The following is a 21,790-nucleotide window of genomic DNA, read 5'->3' as shown; positions in this document are numbered from 1 at the left end:
CATAAAAATCAATGGGAGCTTCACCTGCAATTACAAGCGTCGGCCACTACACAGGTGTCGGAGCTGTGGCTTCCGCTCCAACCCGTGTATCCTGGCACTGACAGCGGGCGCCATCTGCAAATCCTTAAAGGATGAAGAATCCATGGGATACATTCTGAATTCGCACTGCAGATTTTGGCGCGGATCCGCAGCACATTTCAGCCTTTCACTTGCAGAGGTGAAACTCTAATGCGGTTTTTAATGTGAGATTTGGTGCAGACTAAACCTTCGTGTCTCATTTACACCGGCAGATGCAGTTTTGGTCTGTATATAATACAACCTTTTCACTGGGCATCTTGCCACTTATGTCGTTTTGTAACATCTGCGGAGCTGTATGCCATCCGGTTTTCACGTGCCCCAAAAAATAAATGCAAGGCGGCCCAAGCAACGTCAGTTTTATTATGAGCCACAAAAGTCAAGGTGTGTTTATGAGCTTAGAGTCGGTGACCCGTGGGGCCGGGATGTACCATGTTTCCCCAAAAATAAGACAGTGTCTTATATTAATTTTTGTTCAAAAAGGTTTAACTTTTTTACATGTATAGCTGCCTGGACACTATTTAAATTGACTTTTTTAATTAATTGTTAGCAGGGCTTAATTTTGGAGTAGGGCTTATATTTCAAGCATCCTCAAAAAGCCTGAAAAATCATTTTGCATCCTCAAAAATTCTGGCAAATCATGCTATGTCTTATTTTCCGGGTATGTCTTATTTTCAGGGAAACGGGGTACGTTTTAAGCTTACCCTTTCCTCTTATGTCAGCATGCAAACCAGCGGTGCATTGGAGTAGTCCCTACATAGGCCTCCCATCCTACATACAGCCCGGGGGCACTACTGAGCGCGCACCTCAATGCATCGAGCAGCTGGGAGCAGCGAGTATAAGACTTACATCCGCAGACTCAGCGGGTCACTGACTGAGCCCACGAACTGAGAGAAATCTAAATATGTGCAGGGAAAGAGCGCATAATGAACTCATTAAACTAATTGGCCATTTCAATGGCGGAGGGCATCGAGGCTTTACAGGGAAAACTGCCCTTTGTGAGCAAATACACTTATTCTGCGAAGGTGCAGCATACAGATGCATACGCTCATCTAGATCCGGCCTTAGGGTAAAGGGCACCTGTGGATGCCACACAGCAAAACAGGTTTTATGGCAAACCCCAGCATATTTTGGCCACGCAGCTAGAGGTGGAAGCTGAGGTTGATTTTTTTTTTTAGCTGCACAACCAAAAGACGCAAATCTGTGGCAATCCAGAGAAAATGCTCAAATTGTCCGTGCTCAGCCTTCTTGTTATGTGAAAGTCCACATAATATGCCAGTTCTGTCTGAAGAGTCCAGAGACTTTCTGGATTATCACATGTCAGATTAAAGGAATTTCATGGCACATGTCTGAGATGCCTCTGTGGTCACACCATCTTCTGACTCAACCATTGAGTTTTTACCATTTGCATTTATATCAGATGCATATAAAAGAAATAACATAACAGTAGATCAGGTATCCTCTAAAATATATGTATATTAGATATCTATCAGAAGAGTCTGAAGTATCAACTATAGTACAACTACCACCGCCTTATGGACAGCCAGGATAGGTGGCATCTTCCATACATTCGTTGGCCGGTTTATCCCACAGATGAAGAGCTCTTGATTTTCCGAAAGTTTAGAAGGGATTCCTTTGACTGATGCTAGAGATAAAGGACCGTTTTTTCGCACCCCCCATGAGCAGAAAAGCCTATTTGCCTCTCCACCACTTGTAGAAGATGACTTTTGAGTCGGTTCTCCTGCCCAGCTTTGCACCATCTATTGGGTAGGTGGTCGGCACCATCCGGCCATACCGTTAGGAGTTTCCTCTAAGACTTGTCTGCCCTTGTCTCACGCTCCAAGTAGAGGCTATATTTATTTGGTAAAGTATACCCGGCTCCTCCGGTAGAGATCTTGATTGTCCGCTTTGCCCTCCCCATGCCTACCCACAAAGACAGGTTTTCTCTGGCTCATTTGCCAAGATAGGCCGAGAGTCCAGCACAAAGCTGTTCCGTGGAGTCTCCTTGTGAAAGTGAGGGGTGTTGCGTGCAACGAGTTCATTCGCCATCAAGAGGAAAACTTCATCAATGTTATGGTGCTCTTTGGCCGAGGTTTCTAAGACGGCTCCCAGCCCGTGCTTCTCGGCCAATGTGCAGGCCTCTTCAAACAGGATCTGCCTCTTCTCTACCAGGTCCGATTTGTTGCCTATAAAGACACAGACAAGAGAGTGAGAGATTTCCTGGACCTATACGGCTACTAACCGCTAGAACTAAGCACATTTCCTAGTCTTGGAACTACCGCCCCATGCTCTACACTACAGCTTGGCTAGTCAGATTGAGGCAAGTTGTCCCATGTATAGCTATCTTTAGACATTTGATTGCTAGTAGATCTCACGGATTTTGGATGGAGGAAGCCAAGGAGAGCTTTAGTTAACTATGTACATGTATCTCATTTCACTGACAAGCTGAGACAGTCGAGATAGAAGTTGCCGGTATTGCCATTATCAATATAATTACTATTTACAGCCCAACTTGAACAGTTTCCAATCTGTTTCCAAATATATAAAATCGTGTAACTCTACATACAAAACATTCATAGTAAAGTTCAACCTGTAGCCACAGCGGTTAGGAAGGCGCCCCAGTCTAAAAAAATATATAAGTATGGAGACCCTTCCCAATGATGGTTCATGCCACCATGCTATCTCTGGTACCTCAGAATCCGTCAAGTTCCTCCCTGGCTTTTAAGCTCTTATGTAAGGAGTTGCCACCCAGTTGGCCATAGGACAAATTCCACTGGCAAAATTTTGGAAGCAACCATCCTGAGCTATTCGACACACTAATTCTCAAAAACTGCTAGGGCCAAGAGAGCCTTCCAACCCGCAGGGGTTGTCCATTAAGGATACCTTTACAGGGTTTGATTGTGAAGTGCAAAAGTGCCAGACAACTGTGCCAGCGACTATCGCTTCTGTGCATTACACACACAGGAGCAATAATTGTTCCAATACATGGAGGCAGAGTGGCCGGGGATCATTCCAGCCCTCCCACCTCCAGTCACAGTAAACAGGAGTCGCTCAAAACTCCGGTCAGGAGTTATTCCATTTCAGCGAGCTCGGGTCGGCTCCACTTCCTCCCGAGTTCCCTGCCGGGGGCTCATGGACACAGGCCGACAGTTGTCTGAATCACTCAGTCATCTGTTTAAACGCTCAAATATCAGTCCATGTAAAGGTACTTTAAAATCATAGCCCCAGCCAATACGCAGTAGGCCTACCAATCAGCATCAACATCAAGTTGGCCGCTCCATATTTTTCCACTTCGTAAATCCAGTGGGGAACAGATTCGAAGGTCTGACGTTGGGTGATGTCGTAGGCAATGATGGCTCCATGTGCACTTCGGTAATAACTCTGGGTGATGGTCCGAAATCTCTCCTGGCCAGCCGTGTCCCATACTTGTACCTAGGAGAGTTCAGCAATCATACATATGAGCTTAAAGGGGATATCCATTGACATACAATTAACCTGATCTAGTCCGGGTCCAACATTGGACCACGTGGTACGGACTTCTCGTTCATGATGCCATCATTGCAGGGTGCTGGCTGATGGGGGTTGGCTCAGTAATTGAAATGAGCTAGTCAGCCATCCCCCCTCCCCCTTCCCCTACAATGACAACCAGAGGCCTGTACCATGTGGCCCAGTGTCAGAACCAGACAGGAAGTTGAGCCATCACTGGATGAGGACAAGTAGGAGTCGCCGGATGACTCCTTTAGCTTCACACAAACCATACAATTTTTGAATAATGTATATTTATTGATCTTCTGCCATTCCCAAGTATTAGCTACATGTTGAATCACGTGGATTCCAAAGACAAATGGGCCACTTTGTTGAGACCCCAAGCCCTTTTGGCACTACTGTAGGTTTTCCTTACTGGAAATATGTGATTTTAGTGATCTCCAGAACCAGGACTCTACAGGCAATCATCGCCCATTAATTCTTGGGAGTCCGTAGAGGATCCAGCTTACAGAGACCTCTTCCATTGTTAACATTTCATATGCCCTTTAAGTGGCATAACCAAAGCAACAGATGAAAGCCTCTTCCCGTGAAGCATCTCGTTCTTCTAAGAGATTTGCACAGACCACCCCACCTAGAGAAGGTTTATAGAAGAACACAAGCTGTAGACATTTTTTACCTTGACTTTCTTGCCTCTAATGGTCATAGATTTCACACTAAAATCTACCCCGATTGTGTTCTGATGTTTCTCATTGAAGACCCCGGACTGGAACCGTTGTACCACACAAGTCTTGCCTACATTGGAGTCGCCAATCAGAATGATTTTAAATAGAAAATCAAAAGGGTCATCATCTGAAAATCCAGATCCAGGCATGCTCTGCGTGGGTGTGGCCTGCTCTGCGGGGGTGTGGTCAATATGCCAAGAAAATGTTCAGCAGCTGCAGATTAGGAACCGGAAGGCATAATGCAAATCTGGAATAAGACAAAGCAAGAAAATAAAACCGTACGTTCTTACATGTATTGCTGAAAGCTTCACACGTGTCCTGAATTTATTTTTTAAAGGACAGATTTAAAGGCCACCCCCTTAACTTATAGGGAGTGCCATTAGGGGTCCTACTGTTTTCATGGCTGCATACGCTATTCTTGCTATGAAAAGTAATAAAACAGCAGATGGAGAGGCCAAATGTAGATGGGACTATATTTGAGAGTCTTTCTAAACAGTAGATGTAGTGGGGTCTGCATAGTGCCTGTCAAAGAGACACGTCAATCTGCCTCCCATACCTCCAGAAAAGCCCACATTGGAGTATATTTACATAAGCCCACCCCTCCCAGAGTATATTTTGCTGGCCGATCACACTACATACATGGATGAGTTTGGAGGTATGCCATTGTTGTGGTCAGATGACACTTTAGCGTCTATGTCTGACCACCGCAGAGGTGAGCACTAGAACACCATGTTTAGGTCATGGCACATTTGTTGCAGAATTTTTTGTACCAATTTACGGCATATTCAAATTTTTGATTTTCACACGATTTTTATGTCTTTGGGCGTATTCACAGGAGCAAAAAAAACTCACATGATTACGAATCCCATAAAAGCCATCGCATGGCACGCGCATTGCGGGCAGCGTTCAGGTGATGTCTCTCGCTGAAGTCAAAGTTTCATGGATGTGAGGATCACAGTTTCTCAAAAGTGATGCAAGGAGGTTTTTTTAAAATCTAAAACAATCGTTTCTCGGCCCGATATCACAATCGTCTGTGTGAATGAAGGCTTTATGCAATTTTCATCCTTTTGGGGTTTAGAAACACGGGCGAAAATCTCATGCGAGTTTTATGCGTTGCGAAACACATGACTATGACCTCCATTCTTTCGAAGAGACTTATTCACATAAGCAGTTTTCATCCCTTGCAGCGATGTTGCAAGGATTTAAAAAAAAAAATAAAAAATATTATATATATATATTACCTCCCAGAACGATGAGTGATACAGAGTAATTAAACCCCTTCAGCGCGGCTCGGAAGCAATATATTACTTGTTTTTCAGAGATTGACTAAAGATCGTCCCGAAACTTGTTTCACGCCATTTTCAGATGCGCCGGACGTTGGCGGCGCCTGTTGTCTCGGACCACCACTTGTTTCCAGAATCAAAGGGCTGTAGAGAGCGATCAGACCCCGGGTGCAGAATAGATACTTGCGTGATTTTAAGGGTTTATCAGCAAATTTCTTTTCTCTCCAGTGCGGAAGATGAATGGCGCAGTTTATAAACTATACATCCCGTAACACTGTTGCCCTTTTCTAAGCTGCCGACTTTAGATGTCTTGCCCCTTTAAGGCACCTGTTTGCCCGACTGCTTATATTATAATATTCTCTGTTTTCCATCACTGCACCCAGAACATTCTAAGTCTCATTTATCCCCCGCTTCATCTCATAGCCCAGAACATGATGAAACCGCTCACCTGTAGCCTCAGCTGGCAGGTCCCGTTCACCTGGCATACACCTTCACAGCTCACCCGTAGTCTCAGCTGGCAGGTCCCGTTCACCTGGCACACACCTTCACAGCTCACCCGTAGTCTCAGCTGGCAGGTCCCGTTCACCTGGCACACACCTTCCTATTTCTGCACCTCACCTGGATGAGCAGGTAAACCTGCCTTTGTGCTCTACCTCCTGCAGCGTTGCATTCTGGGAGATGTAGTTCAAGTCATAAGGAAGTGAATGCACCTGTCTTGGCAGAAGACAAACAACCTTATTATGTCCTTCAGTTTCCTGCCAGCCAAGGATGGGGAGACTGGAATAAATTAACCTCTGGTTGGCACGGGAGCTGAGAACAGGACACCGGATCCGGGCCTCTCGCGTGGTCTGGCCGTCCTGTACTGAGTGACACGAGTATAATACCCGGCTGCCATTACAATGACCCCATTGTGGGGATTAGACAGCGACCGCCTCTCTGTCTGTGCAGCGTGAATTGCGCAATATCATGTTCATTTGTATAGGAGACGCCTTAAACTTCTCTATTTTAATATGTCGTCTTACAATAAACGGTTGGTCGGTAAATCGGCGAAGTCGGGCCGTTAAAATGTCGCTTCGGTCTTTTTAGGGCTAATTTACATGAGCGTATTTTTGGTAACAAAGTTTTTATTCGTTTTTTGGAAAGGTCAAAACATATTAAACACGACTTTTAGGCTGGATTCACACGAATGTATATCGGCTCGGTTTTCACGCCGATCCGATATACGTCGTCCTCATCTGCAGGGGGGGGAGGATGGAAGAGCCAGGAGCAGGAACTGAGCTCCCGCCCCCTCTCCACCCCCTCTCCGCCCCTCTGCACTATTTGCAATGAAAGGAGGCGGGACAGGGGTAGGGCTCAGTTTCAAGAATAAGCCCCGCCTCTCTCCATTGCAAATAGTGCAGAGGGGCGGAGAGGAGGCAGAGAGGGGGCGGGAGCTCAGTTCCTGCTCCTGGCTCTTCCATCCTCTCCCCTCTGCAGATGAGGACGACGTATATCGGCTCGGCGTGAAAACTCAGCCGATATACGTTCGTGTGAATCCAGTCTTAACCCCTTAACGACCAGCCCATAGTGTTTTTACGTCCTCCCGAAGTGGGCTCTATTCTCTGAGGACGTAAAAACATGCTTCCTGCAGAGAATAGTGCCCCTCGGGCTGTGGACGTGACAGCTCCATGCTGTCGGTGTCCGCAGGTAGCTGACAGCATGGAGCTGTCATCCCGGGCTGTTCGGGCACCCCCCCGGCATTGCGATCGGCGCTATGCAATGGATAGCGCCGATCGCAAAAAAAGTAAACAAAAGTACACAAAAGTTAAAGATTCAGCTGCTCCGATGGATCGGATCCATCGGAGCAGCTGAAATTACTCACCCAGGTCCAGCACGCTGCTCCCCGCTCTCCTGCCGCTCCGGGGCCCGAAGCCGGTCTTCTGCGCATGCGCGCCAGGCGGCATTACGTCAGCCGCATGCGCAGAAGGCCCGGCGGCGCGGGAGATTTAAAATCTCCTGGCTCCCGGCTCCTGTAGGTAGCCGGGAGGCAGGAGATGTCAGCGGGGACTGCGGTGAGCGGTCCCCGGTACCGCGATCGCCGTTATCCAATGGTTAGCGGCGATCGCGAAAAAGTAAAAAAAAAGTTTTAAAAAAGTCAGTTTCACCTCCCCTCATGGATCGGATCCATGAGGGGAGGTGAAAATACTCACCCCCAGTCCTCAGCGGTGTCCCGATGTCCCGGGACCCGAATCCCCGTCTGCGCATGCGCGCCCGATGATTGACATCGGGCGCGTGCACAGACGGGCTCGAGCCCCGGGGAATTTAAAATTCCTCTGCTCCTGGCTGCCATGTGTAGCTAGGAGCAGAGATTATACCGGGGACATGATCACTGTCATCCAATGGATGACAGTGATCATGTAGAGTGAAAAAAAAGTGTAAAAAAGTTAAAAAAAAAAAAAGTAAAAAAAAGTTTTGAAAAGTTTAAAAAGCGTACGTTTCATCTCCCCTCATGGATCATATCCGTGAGGGAGGATGAAAGTACGTACCTAAGGCCCCCAGATTTATCCGCGGACCTTACCACAGCTTTTGCACACGCGCCCGTCGCCAAAATGGCGGGCGCATGCGCAAAAGCTGTGGATTGCCAGGATAATTTAAATTCTCCCTGCTCCTGGCTACAAAACGTAGCCAAGAGCATGGAGATTTAATGGGGGTCCGCGGTGAGCGGTTCCTGGTCACGTGTTCGCCATTATCCAATAATGGCGATCACGTAAAAGTAAAAAAAAAAATTAGAAGTTTCATCTCCCCTCACTGATGCGATCGGTGAGAGGAGATGAAACTTTTTACCGGAGGCCTGCGTATTTGAATCCCGACGCGATCTTCCTCCGTGGACCTTCCCGAATTCTGCACATGCGATTGCCGGCAAAAAGCCGGACACATGCGCAGCAGTCGGGGAGCCCAGGAAATTTAAAATCTCCTTGCTCCCAGCGACCAACGGTCACAGAGAGCCTGGAGCAGTGACGGGTGGCCTCGTTGAGCGGTCCCCGATCACGTGATAAAAAGGTAGCGATCTACCTTAGGCCGGTCTCACATGACCGGATAGGAATTACGGATTCTGCATGCTTCTGATCCACGGTAATACGCAGATCAATCGCATTGGATTACACAATTCCGCTCACATTAGCGGGTCGGAATTGCGTAATCCACTCGCAGAAAAGAGAACGCAGCAGGTTCTATTTTACCGCGGATATCCGCAACATAGAGCCCATTGTGCTCCATGGTCGCGGATATACCCGCAGCCCATACGCAACTACATTGTGTACGGGCTGCCTGTACCCGCGTCATCGCTAAGCGATGGTGCGGGAAATACAAACAAAGGTGTACTGTGCATGACCGCCTGTGTGAGTAGGCAGTTATGCGCAGTACATTACGCAGCCGTACGCAGGGTCACAGCCGGGCTCACAGATGGGATCCGCTGTGGGCCTCCGCAAGCGGATTCTGCCTGCACCCGCGTGAGCCCGGCGTTATTCAGACCGCTACCTGTGATACGTATTTTACAAGAAGCCCCGGGAACGTTCGCCTTCCTGCAGTTCCAGGAGCACCTTGTTGAGCGCCTTCTGTGTGAGACCGCCGCACCTCATCAAGCTTACGGAGACTCACGGAACGCCACTTTTTACACCCCATACCCGCCACTGAGGTCATGAAATACCCCCAAAAAGCATGAGAGGAGGGGGGGGGGGGGATACCCGGTTTTATTGCCCCATGGGCCCATTCCAACCAGCCTCCGTAATTACCCCTGTCTTCGGAAATACTACACAGTTCACATTTTTACTTTTATCTAAGATTTGCGAACGCCAAAAAGGGCGCGGAGTGTGTGGGGGAGGGGGGGAATTTTTAGGGAGTCAATCTTTATTCTGTACAAATAAGCAATGGGGCCTGGAATTTATTCAGTTGTGCCCTAAAATCCAACAGGTGTTCCGTCCTTTATAGGCCTTGCCATGCGTTCTGTAAGTAGATTAGGGCCACAATGGGTATGTTTCTGAACTCGGGACAAACGGGGGTATCCATTTTGGGGTGAACGTCTTCATTCCTATGTGCACTGTACAAAAAAACTGTTTTTAAATTGAAAAAATTGCCAAAAAAATTGAAAATCGTAACTTTTTCCTTCTGCTTTGCTTAGATTCATTCAAATACTGTGGGGTCAAAATACGCAGTACACCCCTAGATGAATTCGTTAAGGGGTCTAGTTTTCAAAATGGGGTCATTTGAGGGGGTTCTTTATAGTTTTGGCCGCTCAATGGCTCTATAAGTGGGCAATGGGGCCTGAAATTTATTCAGTGGTACCCTGAAATCCAACGGGTATTCCTTTCATTGTAGGCCTAGCCATGGGTCCTGTAAGTCTATTAGGGCCACAATGGGTATGTTTCTGAACACGGGACAAACAGGGGTATCCATTTTGGGGTGAAAGCCTTCATTTATATGTGTGCTGTACAAAAAAAACTGTTTTTAAATTGACACAATAGCCCAAAAAATGAAAATCCTATTTTTTTCCTTTTGCTTTGCTTGAATTTATTCAAAAACTGTGGGGTCAAAATATGCAGTACATCCCTAGATAAATTCGTTAAGGGGTCTAGTTTTCAAAATGGGGTCATTTGTGGGGGTTCTATATGGTTTTGGGCGCTCAAGAACTCTACAAGTGGGCAATGGGGCCTAAAAGGACTTCAAGCAAAATCTATGTTCTGAAAGCCACCGATTACTCCTTTTATTTTGGGCCCCGTTGTGCATGCAGACATAAGATTAGGGCTACAATGGGTATATTTCTGAAAACAGTACAAACAGGGGTATCCATTTTGGGGTGTAAGTCTTCCTTCATATGTGTGCTGTACAAAAAAAGCTGTTTTTAAAATGACAGAATTGCCAAAAAAACAAAAATCCAAATTTTTTCCTTTTGCTTTGCTTGAATTTATTCAAAAACTGTGGGGTCAAAATACGCAGTACACCCCTAGATAAATTCGTTAAGGAGTCTAGTTTTCAAAATGGGGTCATTTGTGGGGGTTCTCTATGGTTTTGGGCGCTCAAGAACTCTACAAGTGGGCAATGGGGCCTAAAAGGACTTCAAGCAAAATTTGTGTTCCGAAAGCCACTGGTCGCTCCTTTCATTTTGGGCTCCGTTGTGTATCCAGACATAAGATTAGGGCCACAATGGGTATGTCTCTGAACACGGGACAAACAGGGGTATCCATTTTTGGGTGCAAGTCTTCCTTCATATGTGTGCTGTACAAAAAAAGCTGTTTTTAAAATTACAGAATTGCCGAAAAAACGAAAATCACAATTTTTTCCTTTTGCTTGGTTTGAATTCATTCAAAAACTGTGGGGTCAAAATATGCAGTACACCCCTAGATAAATTCCTTAAGGGGTCTAGTTTTCAAAATGGGGTCATTTGTGGGGGTTTTCTATGGTTTTGGGCGCTCAAGAACTCTACATGTGTGCTATGGGGCCTAAAAGGACTTCAAGCAAAATTTCTGTTTTGAAAGACACTGACTACTCCTTTCATTTTGGGCCCCGTTGTGGACTCAGATATAACAATAGGGCCACAATGGGTATATTTCTGAACACGGGAGAAATAGGGGTATCCATTTTGGGGTGTAAATCCTGATTTTCATGTAAACTATAGGAAAAAAATATGTCTTTAAAATGACAGATTTGCAAAAATATGAAATTTTACTTTTTCTCCTCTAAATTGAATTAATTCCTGAAAAAAAACTGTGGGGTCAAAATACTCATGACACCCCTCAGTGAATATATTAAGGGGTGTAGTTTTTAAAATGAGGTCATTTGGGGGGGTATCTATTATTCTGACACTCATGAGCCTTTCCAATCTCGGCTTGGTATAGGAAAACAAAGTGTTCCTCAAAATGCTAAAAAGTAATGTTAAATTTGTACGTCTCCTAAATAGTTAAAAAAAAAACAAAAGTTTTTCCAATGTGCGCCCAAAATAAAGTAAACGGGTGGAAATATAAATCTTAGCAAAAATTTCTATATTATGTTTGCACATATTTAAGATATTGCAGTTGGAAATGTGAAAAAATGACGATTTTTTCAAAATTTTCCCAATTTTGGCGCTTTTAATAAATAAACACAATTTCTATCGGTCTTTTTTTTCCGCCTAAATGAAGTACAACATGTGGCGAAAAAACAATGTCAGAATCGCTTGGATATGCAAAACCTTTCTGGTGTTTTTCCATGTTAAAGTGACACATGTCAGATTTGCAAAATTTGGCCTGGTCATTAAGGCGTAAACAGGCTTGGTCACTAAGGGGTTAATATTACATATATTTAAATAGTCAGGGAATTACAAAGTTGGGCAAAATGCCCAAAATTACATCTCAGGTATTACTTCTTACAGAGTAGAAGAAGGTAAAATTCTAAGTTTTATTCCTTTATTCCTTCATTAGATAAACCCCTACTGAAACAAAATATAATCGGCCTGAAGAGAGCTGAACCAAGAGGAACAGTAAGGGAGAAACAAGTATAAAGACAGTAGGTCAAACACGTAAGGAGAGGATCAAGGGGGGGGGGGGGGGTTGGGCTGTGCTTGCAGATTGTCATAAGGGTCCACCTGAGTTGAAAGTGTACAAATGACTCTTCTGTTGACTTACCTCTGTAAATATATACCTCATATATTTATTGGGGGAATAGAGGATATACTTGAAGGTGAGCTAGAGACCCCTGGAAGGGTCACCGATCTAGCTGTTGGGTGTAGCCTAGGAAACAATAGGATATCCATTTATGAGTGTGTTTGGGGGTGTTAGGGATACGTTTGCCCAGTAAAGCTTCCCAGGACGATTTTTGTAACAAAATATTAGTAATGGAATATAAAAGGGTGCATACCGGAATCCAGAACCTGCGGAGCCTAGGGCAGGTCCACCAGATATGTAGGAAGGTTCCCTCCCCTCCGCATCCCCTAAAACAGACCTGCCATCCCTGGAAACATGCTGGGGATTCTTTTAGGAACCAGATACCAACGCATGAGACGTTTATAACAGACTTCTGTGATTGGTCCGTTAATAGAGAGTTTTGCAGTTGATGTTGTGGTTTTATGCCACTCAGAGAGTGTCAGTTCCTCACCTACCGAAGCTCCCCTTCCCATCTCCACATGTAGGGGGGTTTGCCCTTGGGTGTTTCAAAGTTGGAGTACAGTTTGGCAATGATTCCAGGGCCCCTGGCATTTGTGTTACAAAGGCTTTCAAAGATAGTTAAAGGGGTTGTCCCGCGCCGAAATGGGTTTTTTTTTTTTCAACCCCCCCCCCCCCCCCCCCCGTTCGGCGCGAGACAACCCCGATGCAGGGGTTAAAAAAGATCACCGGAGAGTGCTTACCTGAATCCCCGCGCTCCGGTGACTTCTTACTTACCTGATGAAGATGGCCGCGGGGATCTTCTCACTCGGTGGACCGCAGGGCTTCTGTGCGGTCCATTGCCAATTCCAGCCTCCTGATTGGCTGGAGTCGGCACGTGACGGGGCGGAGCTACACGGAGTCGGCATCCAGCACGAGCAGCCCCATTGAAAAAAGAAGAAGACCAGGACTGCGCAAGCGCGGCTAATTTGGCCATTAGACGGCGAAAATTAGTCGGCTCCATGGAAACGAGGACGCTAGCAACGGAGCAGGTAAGTGAAAAACTTCTGTATGGCTCATAATTAATGCACGATGTATATTACAAAGTGCATTAATATGGCCATACAGAAGTGTATAGACCCACTTGCTGCCGCGGGACAACCCCTTTAATTCAGCCCGATCTCATCTATTTTCGGTACGAGTCCATACATAATGCTTGATTCGCTGTACACGAAAAATCTCCTCATTTGGAATGGAGTGAACAGTCAGCGTATTTTTGGTCTGTGTTCTGTCCACCACGGACAAGTCTGATGGAATACGTAAGCAAAGCAGCCAATGCGCCAATTCACAGATCCGTGTTTTCACACCGACATCATATGCGTAAAGGAAGTCGTAGCATGCACTAAGCTCATCCGATTTGCGGACAAGACTTACCCACTCAAGTTAATGAGGGCGCAAAAAAAACGGACACCGCACGTGACTCTGTTTTGTCCGCAATCTTGCGATCGCCGGTGTGAAGGAGCCCTGTGGGGGTTTCTTAAAGAGCGAATAATAAAACAGGTTGTATGTGAGTATCATGTGATTTTCATGCGATGATCTTGCGATCTGTTTAGAACCAGGAACTTCAGTGCAGAAAAAAAACGCGCAATAAAGACGTGCAGGAAAATCGTACGGGAAGTGATCTGCTTTTCACTAACCAAAAATCGCAGAACCACAAACCTAATCACCTCTGTAATCCAAGCGTAATGCCTCCGAGCCGAAACCCCACTGAACTGTATCGGGGTAACCAGGCGTGTTTTTCACGTGCGTATTTATGCGTGTGAAAAAAAAGTAGCGTGTTATATTATGGGCTGTTTTCCGGACCATAATAGCCCATAAGGTCAAAAGTAGCGAGTGAATTCACATGTATCAACATCTCCACTACGGATTCACGGATTATATCAATGGGGCTTTCTTGTGGCTTCTTTTGCGCGCATGAAATATGGTATGTGACAACGCATTCACACGGCTGACCGCGATATCGATTGGAGAAACTCGGACTGATATCACGCTTGTAAAATTGCAATTCTGGATGTGTTTCGCTTTAAAAAACGCATCACATCTATGCACCTGCGTGAAAAAAAAACCGCAAGTGCTTCCAATGGTAAAATGGCACCTCGCTATCAAGCAAATCGCACAGCATGTGAACACGACGCCATTTTTAAAGTTAAAGATCACATAGGGAATAACGGTGATTCCTTACAAACATTCGCCAAAAACAGGACTTGCGGCGCTCCCAACCTTGCAGCATCGCTCATTGAAGTCCGTGCTTATTACCATATATACCGCGTATAGCTGCTATTACAGCGGTCACCGCGTTTATGTCTACGCCCATCCTTGCGTCTGAAAAGCTGAATCCGATAGACCAAAGGTGCAAACGTTGGTCTTTTTTTGGAGGTCACTACTCTGGCATGTCCAGTATTGTAACCCCGAGTCCCAACATGCGCTCCTCCTAGTTCTATCGCCGCAACTTTTACATCTGGGTATATTTAATATTTGATCCCAGATGTGGGTGAAGGTGCGCCCATAACAGAGCTGCGTGACCGCTGGGCAAATAGAAGCGCCATCTGGAACAGTATTACAACCGTCATTCATATAAACATATAATTCTATACTGCCACCATGTGGTCACAGCTGGTTCTACACCCTTTCTCCTAAACATTAAAGGGCCACACAGGTGATTTTTAAAAATTCATTCATTATGTAGTAACCCCCCCCCCCACACACACTATATGTAAGTCGCCTAGTGTTACCTTGATTAGTTATTCCGTTCTGCCTGAAGCTCCCAAACTCTATTTTTCCTCAGATGGTCATGTGATCTCAACTCTGATCAACTCAGATCTGCTTGGGGTTGTGTATCCCTTTTCTAGTCAGACTCTCAGTTTGTGTGATGCTGTTACACGGATCTACCATGTATACTTATGGGTTGTAGCTTATATAGGTGAATATAGAAAGCAATAATAGTTAAGCTGTCCCCCCAGCAGGCAGAAATGGTATAACCTTAGCTAAATCTGTGCTGATGCATCATGGGATAGATGTGAAATTGAAAGTAAAAAAATCTCAGCCTCAGGCCTCCTTCGCACGACCGTATGCTTTTTCACATTTGCCCGTACGCATCATATAATCACATGAATGAAGATTTGACGCGATCGAGTCCCGATCTTTAATCGCGGATTTCAAGCCATTCACACGGGGAGCGGCTGCGTGAATGTGAAAAAATATGCAGAAGTGATGGAAACCAATAATCCAAAGAAAATGTTCGGAATGGCAATAAAATGCCTAATTAGCGCGAGCGGTCTTCTTTTCCCAGCGTTGTACGCAGAATAACTCCCTTGCCCTCCCTTTTTTCCTGATGCCATAGAAGTCTATGGGAGCTTACTGCAGATCACGTCGAAAGATAGGGCAAGACCGATCTTTTCACACGGCGTATAAAACAGGCGACTGAAAGCGGTGCTATTTTTCCAGACGCAATTATCTTACGTAACAAAAAAAAAATCGGTCATCTGAATGAACCCATTGGAATCTGATGCTTCGCCCGGTCGCATTTAGAGCTTTTTCTGTTTTGGCTTTTTGGAGTTGTATGGAATAGTCTGCTCGGAGTGTTCCATGGGAGCGTAGCCCGCCTACAAGTGATGAAGATGGAAGAAGCAGAGAGGTGGCCTAGAAGTCTTTCTCTAGGACCCCTACCCTAAAGTCTGCCTGAGGCCTCGGTCAGACGGGCGTTTTTAATAGCTCTCAGCTATTGAATGACAGCTGAGAGCTGCCTCTGATTGGTCCCTGCACTCAGCCAATCAGAGGCAGCACTCACTCACCCATTCATGAATTCATGAATGGGTGAGTGAGAGCTGCCTCTGATTGGTGAGGGCTGTGACCAATCAGAGGCAGCCCATTCAGAAGGCGGGGATTTTAAACCCCCGCCTGCTGAATACTACACAGAGCAGTTCAGGAGAACTGCCGGCCGGATGCGGCTGAACTACGTCTGCAGGGAAAAGGTGAGTATATATATTTTTTTATTTTTTACACATTTTAGGATGTTTTTCAGGGAAGGGCTTATATTTTTAAGCCCTTCCCGAAAATTCATCCCGCGCTCGCCGGCAGCCCATTGCTTTCAATGGAGCTGGCTGTATTGCCGGCTCCATTGAATTCAATGGGCGAACATCGTTCTCCTCTGCCACAACTGTGGCACAGCTGTGGCAGAGGATAGCGGGCAGTGTGGGGCGGTTTCACTGAAAACGCTGCTAGGTGCATCTTTTTCAGCAAATCGTCGGCCCCGGTCACGTGATTTGCGGATGCGCATCCGTTATGCGATCCGCAAATTGCGGGAAAAAACGCCCGTGTGACCGAGGCCTGAATGTGAAGTCAGCCGTGCAGAGCTCCAGTCCTACAAGTTGTGTGAGTGACTTGTGGAGAGTTTGTGGTCTCCTCCGGAGTATCTTGTCCTGGAGCGGTGCTGCACAGATAACTTGGACTGTGGGCCCGGTGTCATCCTGTGACTGCCTCTCAGTCCTCATCACCATTTCTACCTGCACTCGTGTGTGCTCTACAGTTATTTTTGCCTAAAGTCTTGTAACCGATGCAAGTATTTTCAAGTAAAGTTCCCGTTCTCGACCCTTCCCGGGAATGGTATGTTCTCACTACTCCCCGTGTGTGTGGACTTTATTACATACGCTGCTCACAGCAAAGGGAGGAACGGTGACGTCACCCGTGACAATCACAAAATCAAGTAAGCAACTAACGCTCTTTAATAGCCTGCCCTCGGCCCCTGGGAATCGTAGATGGTAGTGCCACCAAGTACTGGTGTACTTTGACACCACCGGAAGTGATGGGTGGAGACTGGGCGACAGTGTGCTGACAGTCAGTACACGCCGGTTACTGATTGGCTGCAGGATCTTTCTACAGTAGCTGAACCAGCGCTGAGGAGTTAGGTGCACAGGTGCTGGGAGTCGTTATTGGGGCTCCGCTGCTGTCTGACACAGGGAGGTTACAGCCCAGCGGAGAGCCGCCGCTGTAACTGTCATGTGCAGGCAGCTCACTCTCCACACCGCTGACCGCTGTCCTGCATGAACAGTCCCCACACCGCTGTCCTGCACTAAGGAGTCAAGGGCCCCACACAGGGAGGGGCGACACAGATAGCTTGGAAGGCAGCAGGGAGATGCCAACTGCTACAAGACACTGCGGTCAGTGTCCTGCGCAGGCTGCTGTGTGTGTGGGTGGGGGTGTCGGGGCACCGGGCGAGACACAGCTGGCATGGAACACACAGCCACCGTCCAGGAAGGACCACAGAGCCGGTAGGTGAGCGGGACGCAGCGAACCCTCCATCATAGCACCAGCGTGTGCATTGATTTGTGCCTTCCCTGCAGGGTTAGGGGTAGTTTACTTATTAAGCCTACATTATTACAGCCATTTATGTAAGCCTAACAGGTCACCTACCCCTCACCCTAAGCCTAATCAATCCACACACTCCTAGGACCTTACAGCATTGAGCCAATGGGGAGCTAGGGGTGTGCGAGGGGCGTTCCTACATCACTGCCCTATCAACCCACTAGCTTCCTGGTGGCGTCAAGATACACCAGTATCATGCCACCTTGAAAAGGCCCAACTCCAATCCCCGCCGTCTCCTAAACCGAGACCCGCTCCTCGGACGCTGCACTTCAGGGAAGTGACTGGAATACACAGAGGAGACTCCCAGGGTGTGACGGGCAATCAGGTGCAGGGGAGCAGGGTTGAAAAAAATGGTTTCTGCTGCAGTGGTCCTACAAGGGTATGTTCACATGGGGCAGACTTACCTCAGATTTTCAGCGTGAAATCCTGCAGCATTTGCACATAAAACCTGCTTTTCCATTCTGCGGCTACTATTGTGGATTTGGCGCAGTTTTTGATGTGGACTCAGCAGATTTTTCCTTTCAACTGAAGGAGTGAAGTCTACTGCAGATTTTCTGCAGCGGAATAACCTCATTAATTCTGCCATGTGTGAGCGCCCCCTTAGGGCCTCCTGCCCACGGCCATGTTGGATTCTGCCATCGGAATATGGTAGTAGATTCAGACACGGCGCCCCCCTAAGACCTCATACTCACCTCTCCAGATCCGCCGTGTGAATCCCATCCAGTGAGCCGGCGTGCATTCCTGATGCAGCGCATGACATGCGGCGGTGGGAGGTGATACGCAATCACGCGATACGTCCACTGTGCTCACGGCGGAAGTATCGCGTGTCGGATGGCTTCCATTGACTACAATGGAAGTCGGCCTCCCATTTTTCCGCGGTAATTAGAACATGGCACGATTTCTTTCACACGGTTGAATTCCGCAGCGTGAACATTGGAAGACAGAAAGCGATTAGGTTCATGCTATGAGGCAATCATGGTGATGTCAGCCATGATGTGATTTGGGGGTGTGGAGGATCGGGGCTGGATGTACCTGCATGGCGAGTCGGGGCCGGATGCCAGCGCTAAGGATGTCCAGCAATGTAGCATAGCCGAAGAAGAGGTGCGCCGCAGGCAGTAATCAATATAAAGGACAACCGGCGTCGCATGCCACGATGGGGACATTGCTGGAAAGCCCCTTTTGCGCGTACGGCTATGTTGACACCGGAGGGATGTGCTGCGGGATTTCCACAGGGCAGTTAATAAACCGACATAAAGTTGTTGTCTGTTGTGGATTTCGTTGCGTTTTTCTCGGTTAAGATTGGATTCACACAAACAGATTTGCGTAGCATATTGCGCGTGCAATATGCAGTGAATAGAACCCGTGAGTATATTTTGCTTGCGTATTTTGTCGCACAGCACATGTTCTATTTCTGTGCGTATTGCGCACAAACAAAAAAAGTACAATAAGCTGCGTGGAAACGCCTACGAGAACATGTGATTGGCGCTCCATTCAGAGTGCAATCACGTCATTCTCTCGCGAGCGTTAATACGTCACGCTCGTGTGTCCTTAAAAGTGGAAATACCTAAAAAAAAATTATAATGCGCCATCCTAATCCTACCGCCCCGCGTGGCTTTTCAAAAGTGGAGATGAAAGTCACCAAAAATCGCCGCCCCCTTAAGTATCGAATTAGGTCGTGACATTCCTGCGCCACAATGTTATCCCCACGGGGCTTGTACTTCGCACCTGTTCAAATCCGTGCGTCTTTACTTCCACAGTGGAGAAGCTTTCTTCTGCGCACTTGAGGGCGTCTTGTGGAATTGTCGCTGCGGATTTCTGATATACAGGAAAAAAACGCAAGAAACTTCGCAAGACGTTCCGCATTTCTCAGCTAAAAACGCAACAAAATCTGCAGTAATTGACAAAATCCGCATACGCGCTGCATCCTGAGGACAATCCCGTTTCGTGCAAAAGGTCCCTAAGGCTGCGCTCCCATGGAAATCCCACGAAATGTCCGCAGCAGGACCCCACGGAAATTCCGCGAGATTTCCGCAGCGCAAAGGCACTTCATTCGGCTCGGGGGTTTGAAAGGCTTGTCCGCCTGTATTCCGCTGCGGGAGTCTCTCCCCATAGAAAGTAGAGAGACTGCAGCAGAAACGGCCATACGATTGACATGCCGCGGCTCTGAATTCCGTGTGGCGTGTCAGTTTCCTCGCGGCGGTCCGTAATGTGTGGATTTTTGCGAATCTCATCCACTTTGCTGCTTAGTCTGGGGCTTAAGATTGCAGGCAGAATTTCCGTACAGAAAGTCCACACGGAAATTCCGCCGTGCATGAACCCAGCCTTAGGGGTTAAAGAAATCTCAAAAATTTCTCGATTACCGTTTCCCTAAATTGCGCGGTACATGTCGTACACAGGAAACCTATAAAACCGCTTCCCTATAAGAGTTCATGAACTGGGTGATGAAATACTGTAATATATTATATTAGGGTAGTTGGGAGCGCCATCCTCTGTCTGCCATGTTGCTAAGAGAGAGCCTGTAAATCCGTGACAGGCAGTGTCCAACACAGCGGCCATTTTGAAAGCAGCCATCTTGGAACCACGTTGATATTTTCAAATGGGAAGGGGTGCCTGTGCCATATGGAGAATCTGATGAGGAACCCACATCCGAGCTTCCACACCAAAGTCAGGATCACTTTCCTCTTAGATACCAATATGGCTGCTAGATTAACACGCGAGGAGAGGACACGGATTGTGCTGATCTCCGGGGGGTGCAGTACCCGACTCATTGCCGCGGTCAGCACCCTAACAGACCCCCCTCCCCGTCCGCCATGGCACAGTTAGGAAATTCCTTGCCAAACAGGTTTGGCGTTGGACCTGCCAAAAAGTGGACGTAACAGAACTGCCACAGATGAAGTAAGAACAATGGCCGCCCTGGTGTCCTTCTGTAGGAGTCCACATCAGAGCATCGGCGTCTGTCGCAGGAGAGCGGGGTGAGTCGAACCGCCATTGGGCGAATACTGGCTACGCATAAATGGCGCCCATACAAGATCCAGTTGCTGCATCACCTCCATGAGGACGATCCCGGTCTCCATGTTGAATTTACGGGCGGTCAGAGCCGCCCCAACGGGACCCGCGTTTCACAGAGACCTTCAGTGATGACGTAAATGGGGAGGTGAACAGACTAAACCCTTCGCTACTGGTCCGACACAAACCGTACTGAACCGACCCGCTAAGATGGTTGGTGCGAAGTCGTGGAGCGGTGTGTGGGGGGCGAAGAAGATAGATGAAGAATGGGCGCACTAAGTATCTGCAACTGTTATGGAACGAGGTGTTCAGCAAAAATGGCGCATTCCAGGCGTTCCTCCAGAAGGGCGGTGCCCGCCCCCCATTATGTCGCACGTTTTTGGATCAGCAGTTTCCAGGGGACGTGTTTTGCGCATTGTGGACCGGTGGAGAGGCCCCCGCGCTCGCCAGGACTCCCCCCTTGGACCTCCCCCTGTGGGGTGATGTCCAGTCCAGGTTCACGCTGTGAGAATCCATAATATGGCGGGCATGAAACCGCGGATCCTGGACGCCTCTGCCAGCATTGAATGGGAGGGCAGCCATGATGATTCGAAATAACAAGGGGAACATGGCGCATTTCCTGTAGCGGATCGTCGTTGTGTTCCATGTCACGGAAAAGAATGAATAACTCGACACGATATGGAAGCACGGATATGGATTCCTTGTCACATTCTCCATTGGATACATATGTCACAGGCACCCCGCCCCATGCGAAAATATTCACGTGCTTCCAAGATGGCTGCTTTCAAAATGGCCGCCGTGCTACGCACCGCCACCAAAGATTCGCTCCCTTCTCCTAAGCAACACGCCACACACAGGATGGAATTCCCAACCACCGTTATCCATCCACTCATGGGTCTCCGTACTTTCGGACCACCGTGTGTGTGTGTATATATATATATATCTGCCAGTGCTTCCCTACTCCACTCCGCAGCACTCCCCAGCAATTATTGTGGTGTTCCTATAGGACAGCCTTAGGACATGGGCTGTTCGGCCCTTGAGGACAGCAGTTGGTGAACACTGATGTAGGCCATACAAGTAAACAGTGGAAACAGCCTACATCCAATTCACAACTACTAACTTTGCGTCTGTTACTAGTTTGGTCCCAGCTGCACACCGTAGAGGCCGCTCCGCGTTCTGGGCTGCAGCAGACTACATCCCCCGGCGT

At 47.5% G+C, this 21,790-nt stretch overlaps 1 protein-coding gene across 3 annotated transcripts; it reads right to left on the bottom strand.

Annotated features, from left to right (window-relative positions):
* Nucleotides 1-1,465: 1,465 nt before the first annotated feature.
* On the bottom strand, nucleotides 1,466-7,513 carry RAB19 (RAB19, member RAS oncogene family). Of its 3 annotated transcripts, XM_066590241.1 has the most exons (5): nucleotides 7,428-7,513; nucleotides 6,015-6,276; nucleotides 4,238-4,530; nucleotides 3,324-3,507; nucleotides 1,466-2,261 (listed from the first exon to the last, which is right to left on the bottom strand). In XM_066590241.1, exons 3-5 carry the CDS (start codon nucleotides 4,430-4,432, stop codon nucleotides 1,999-2,001), a joined length of 642 nt encoding a protein of 213 aa, XP_066446338.1. In that variant the 5' UTR covers nucleotides 4,433-4,530; nucleotides 6,015-6,276; nucleotides 7,428-7,513; the 3' UTR covers nucleotides 1,466-1,998. The 3 variants fall into 3 exon arrangements, with proteins under 3 accessions (XP_066446338.1, XP_066446340.1, XP_066446339.1); XM_066590243.1 differs by lacking the exon at nucleotides 7,428-7,513 and having other exon boundaries at nucleotides 6,056-6,741; XM_066590242.1 differs by lacking the exon at nucleotides 7,428-7,513 and having other exon boundaries at nucleotides 6,069-6,741.
* Between the last annotated feature and the right edge of the window lie 14,277 nt (nucleotides 7,514-21,790).

The sequence above is a fragment of the Eleutherodactylus coqui genome, chromosome 2 (assembly GCF_035609145.1).
Source record: "Eleutherodactylus coqui strain aEleCoq1 chromosome 2, aEleCoq1.hap1, whole genome shotgun sequence".
In the NCBI taxonomy this organism is placed as follows: Eukaryota; Metazoa; Chordata; class Amphibia; order Anura; family Eleutherodactylidae; genus Eleutherodactylus; species Eleutherodactylus coqui.
Note: the sequence above shows the minus strand (reverse complement) of the source record. Positions and strands in the feature narration are given on the sequence as shown.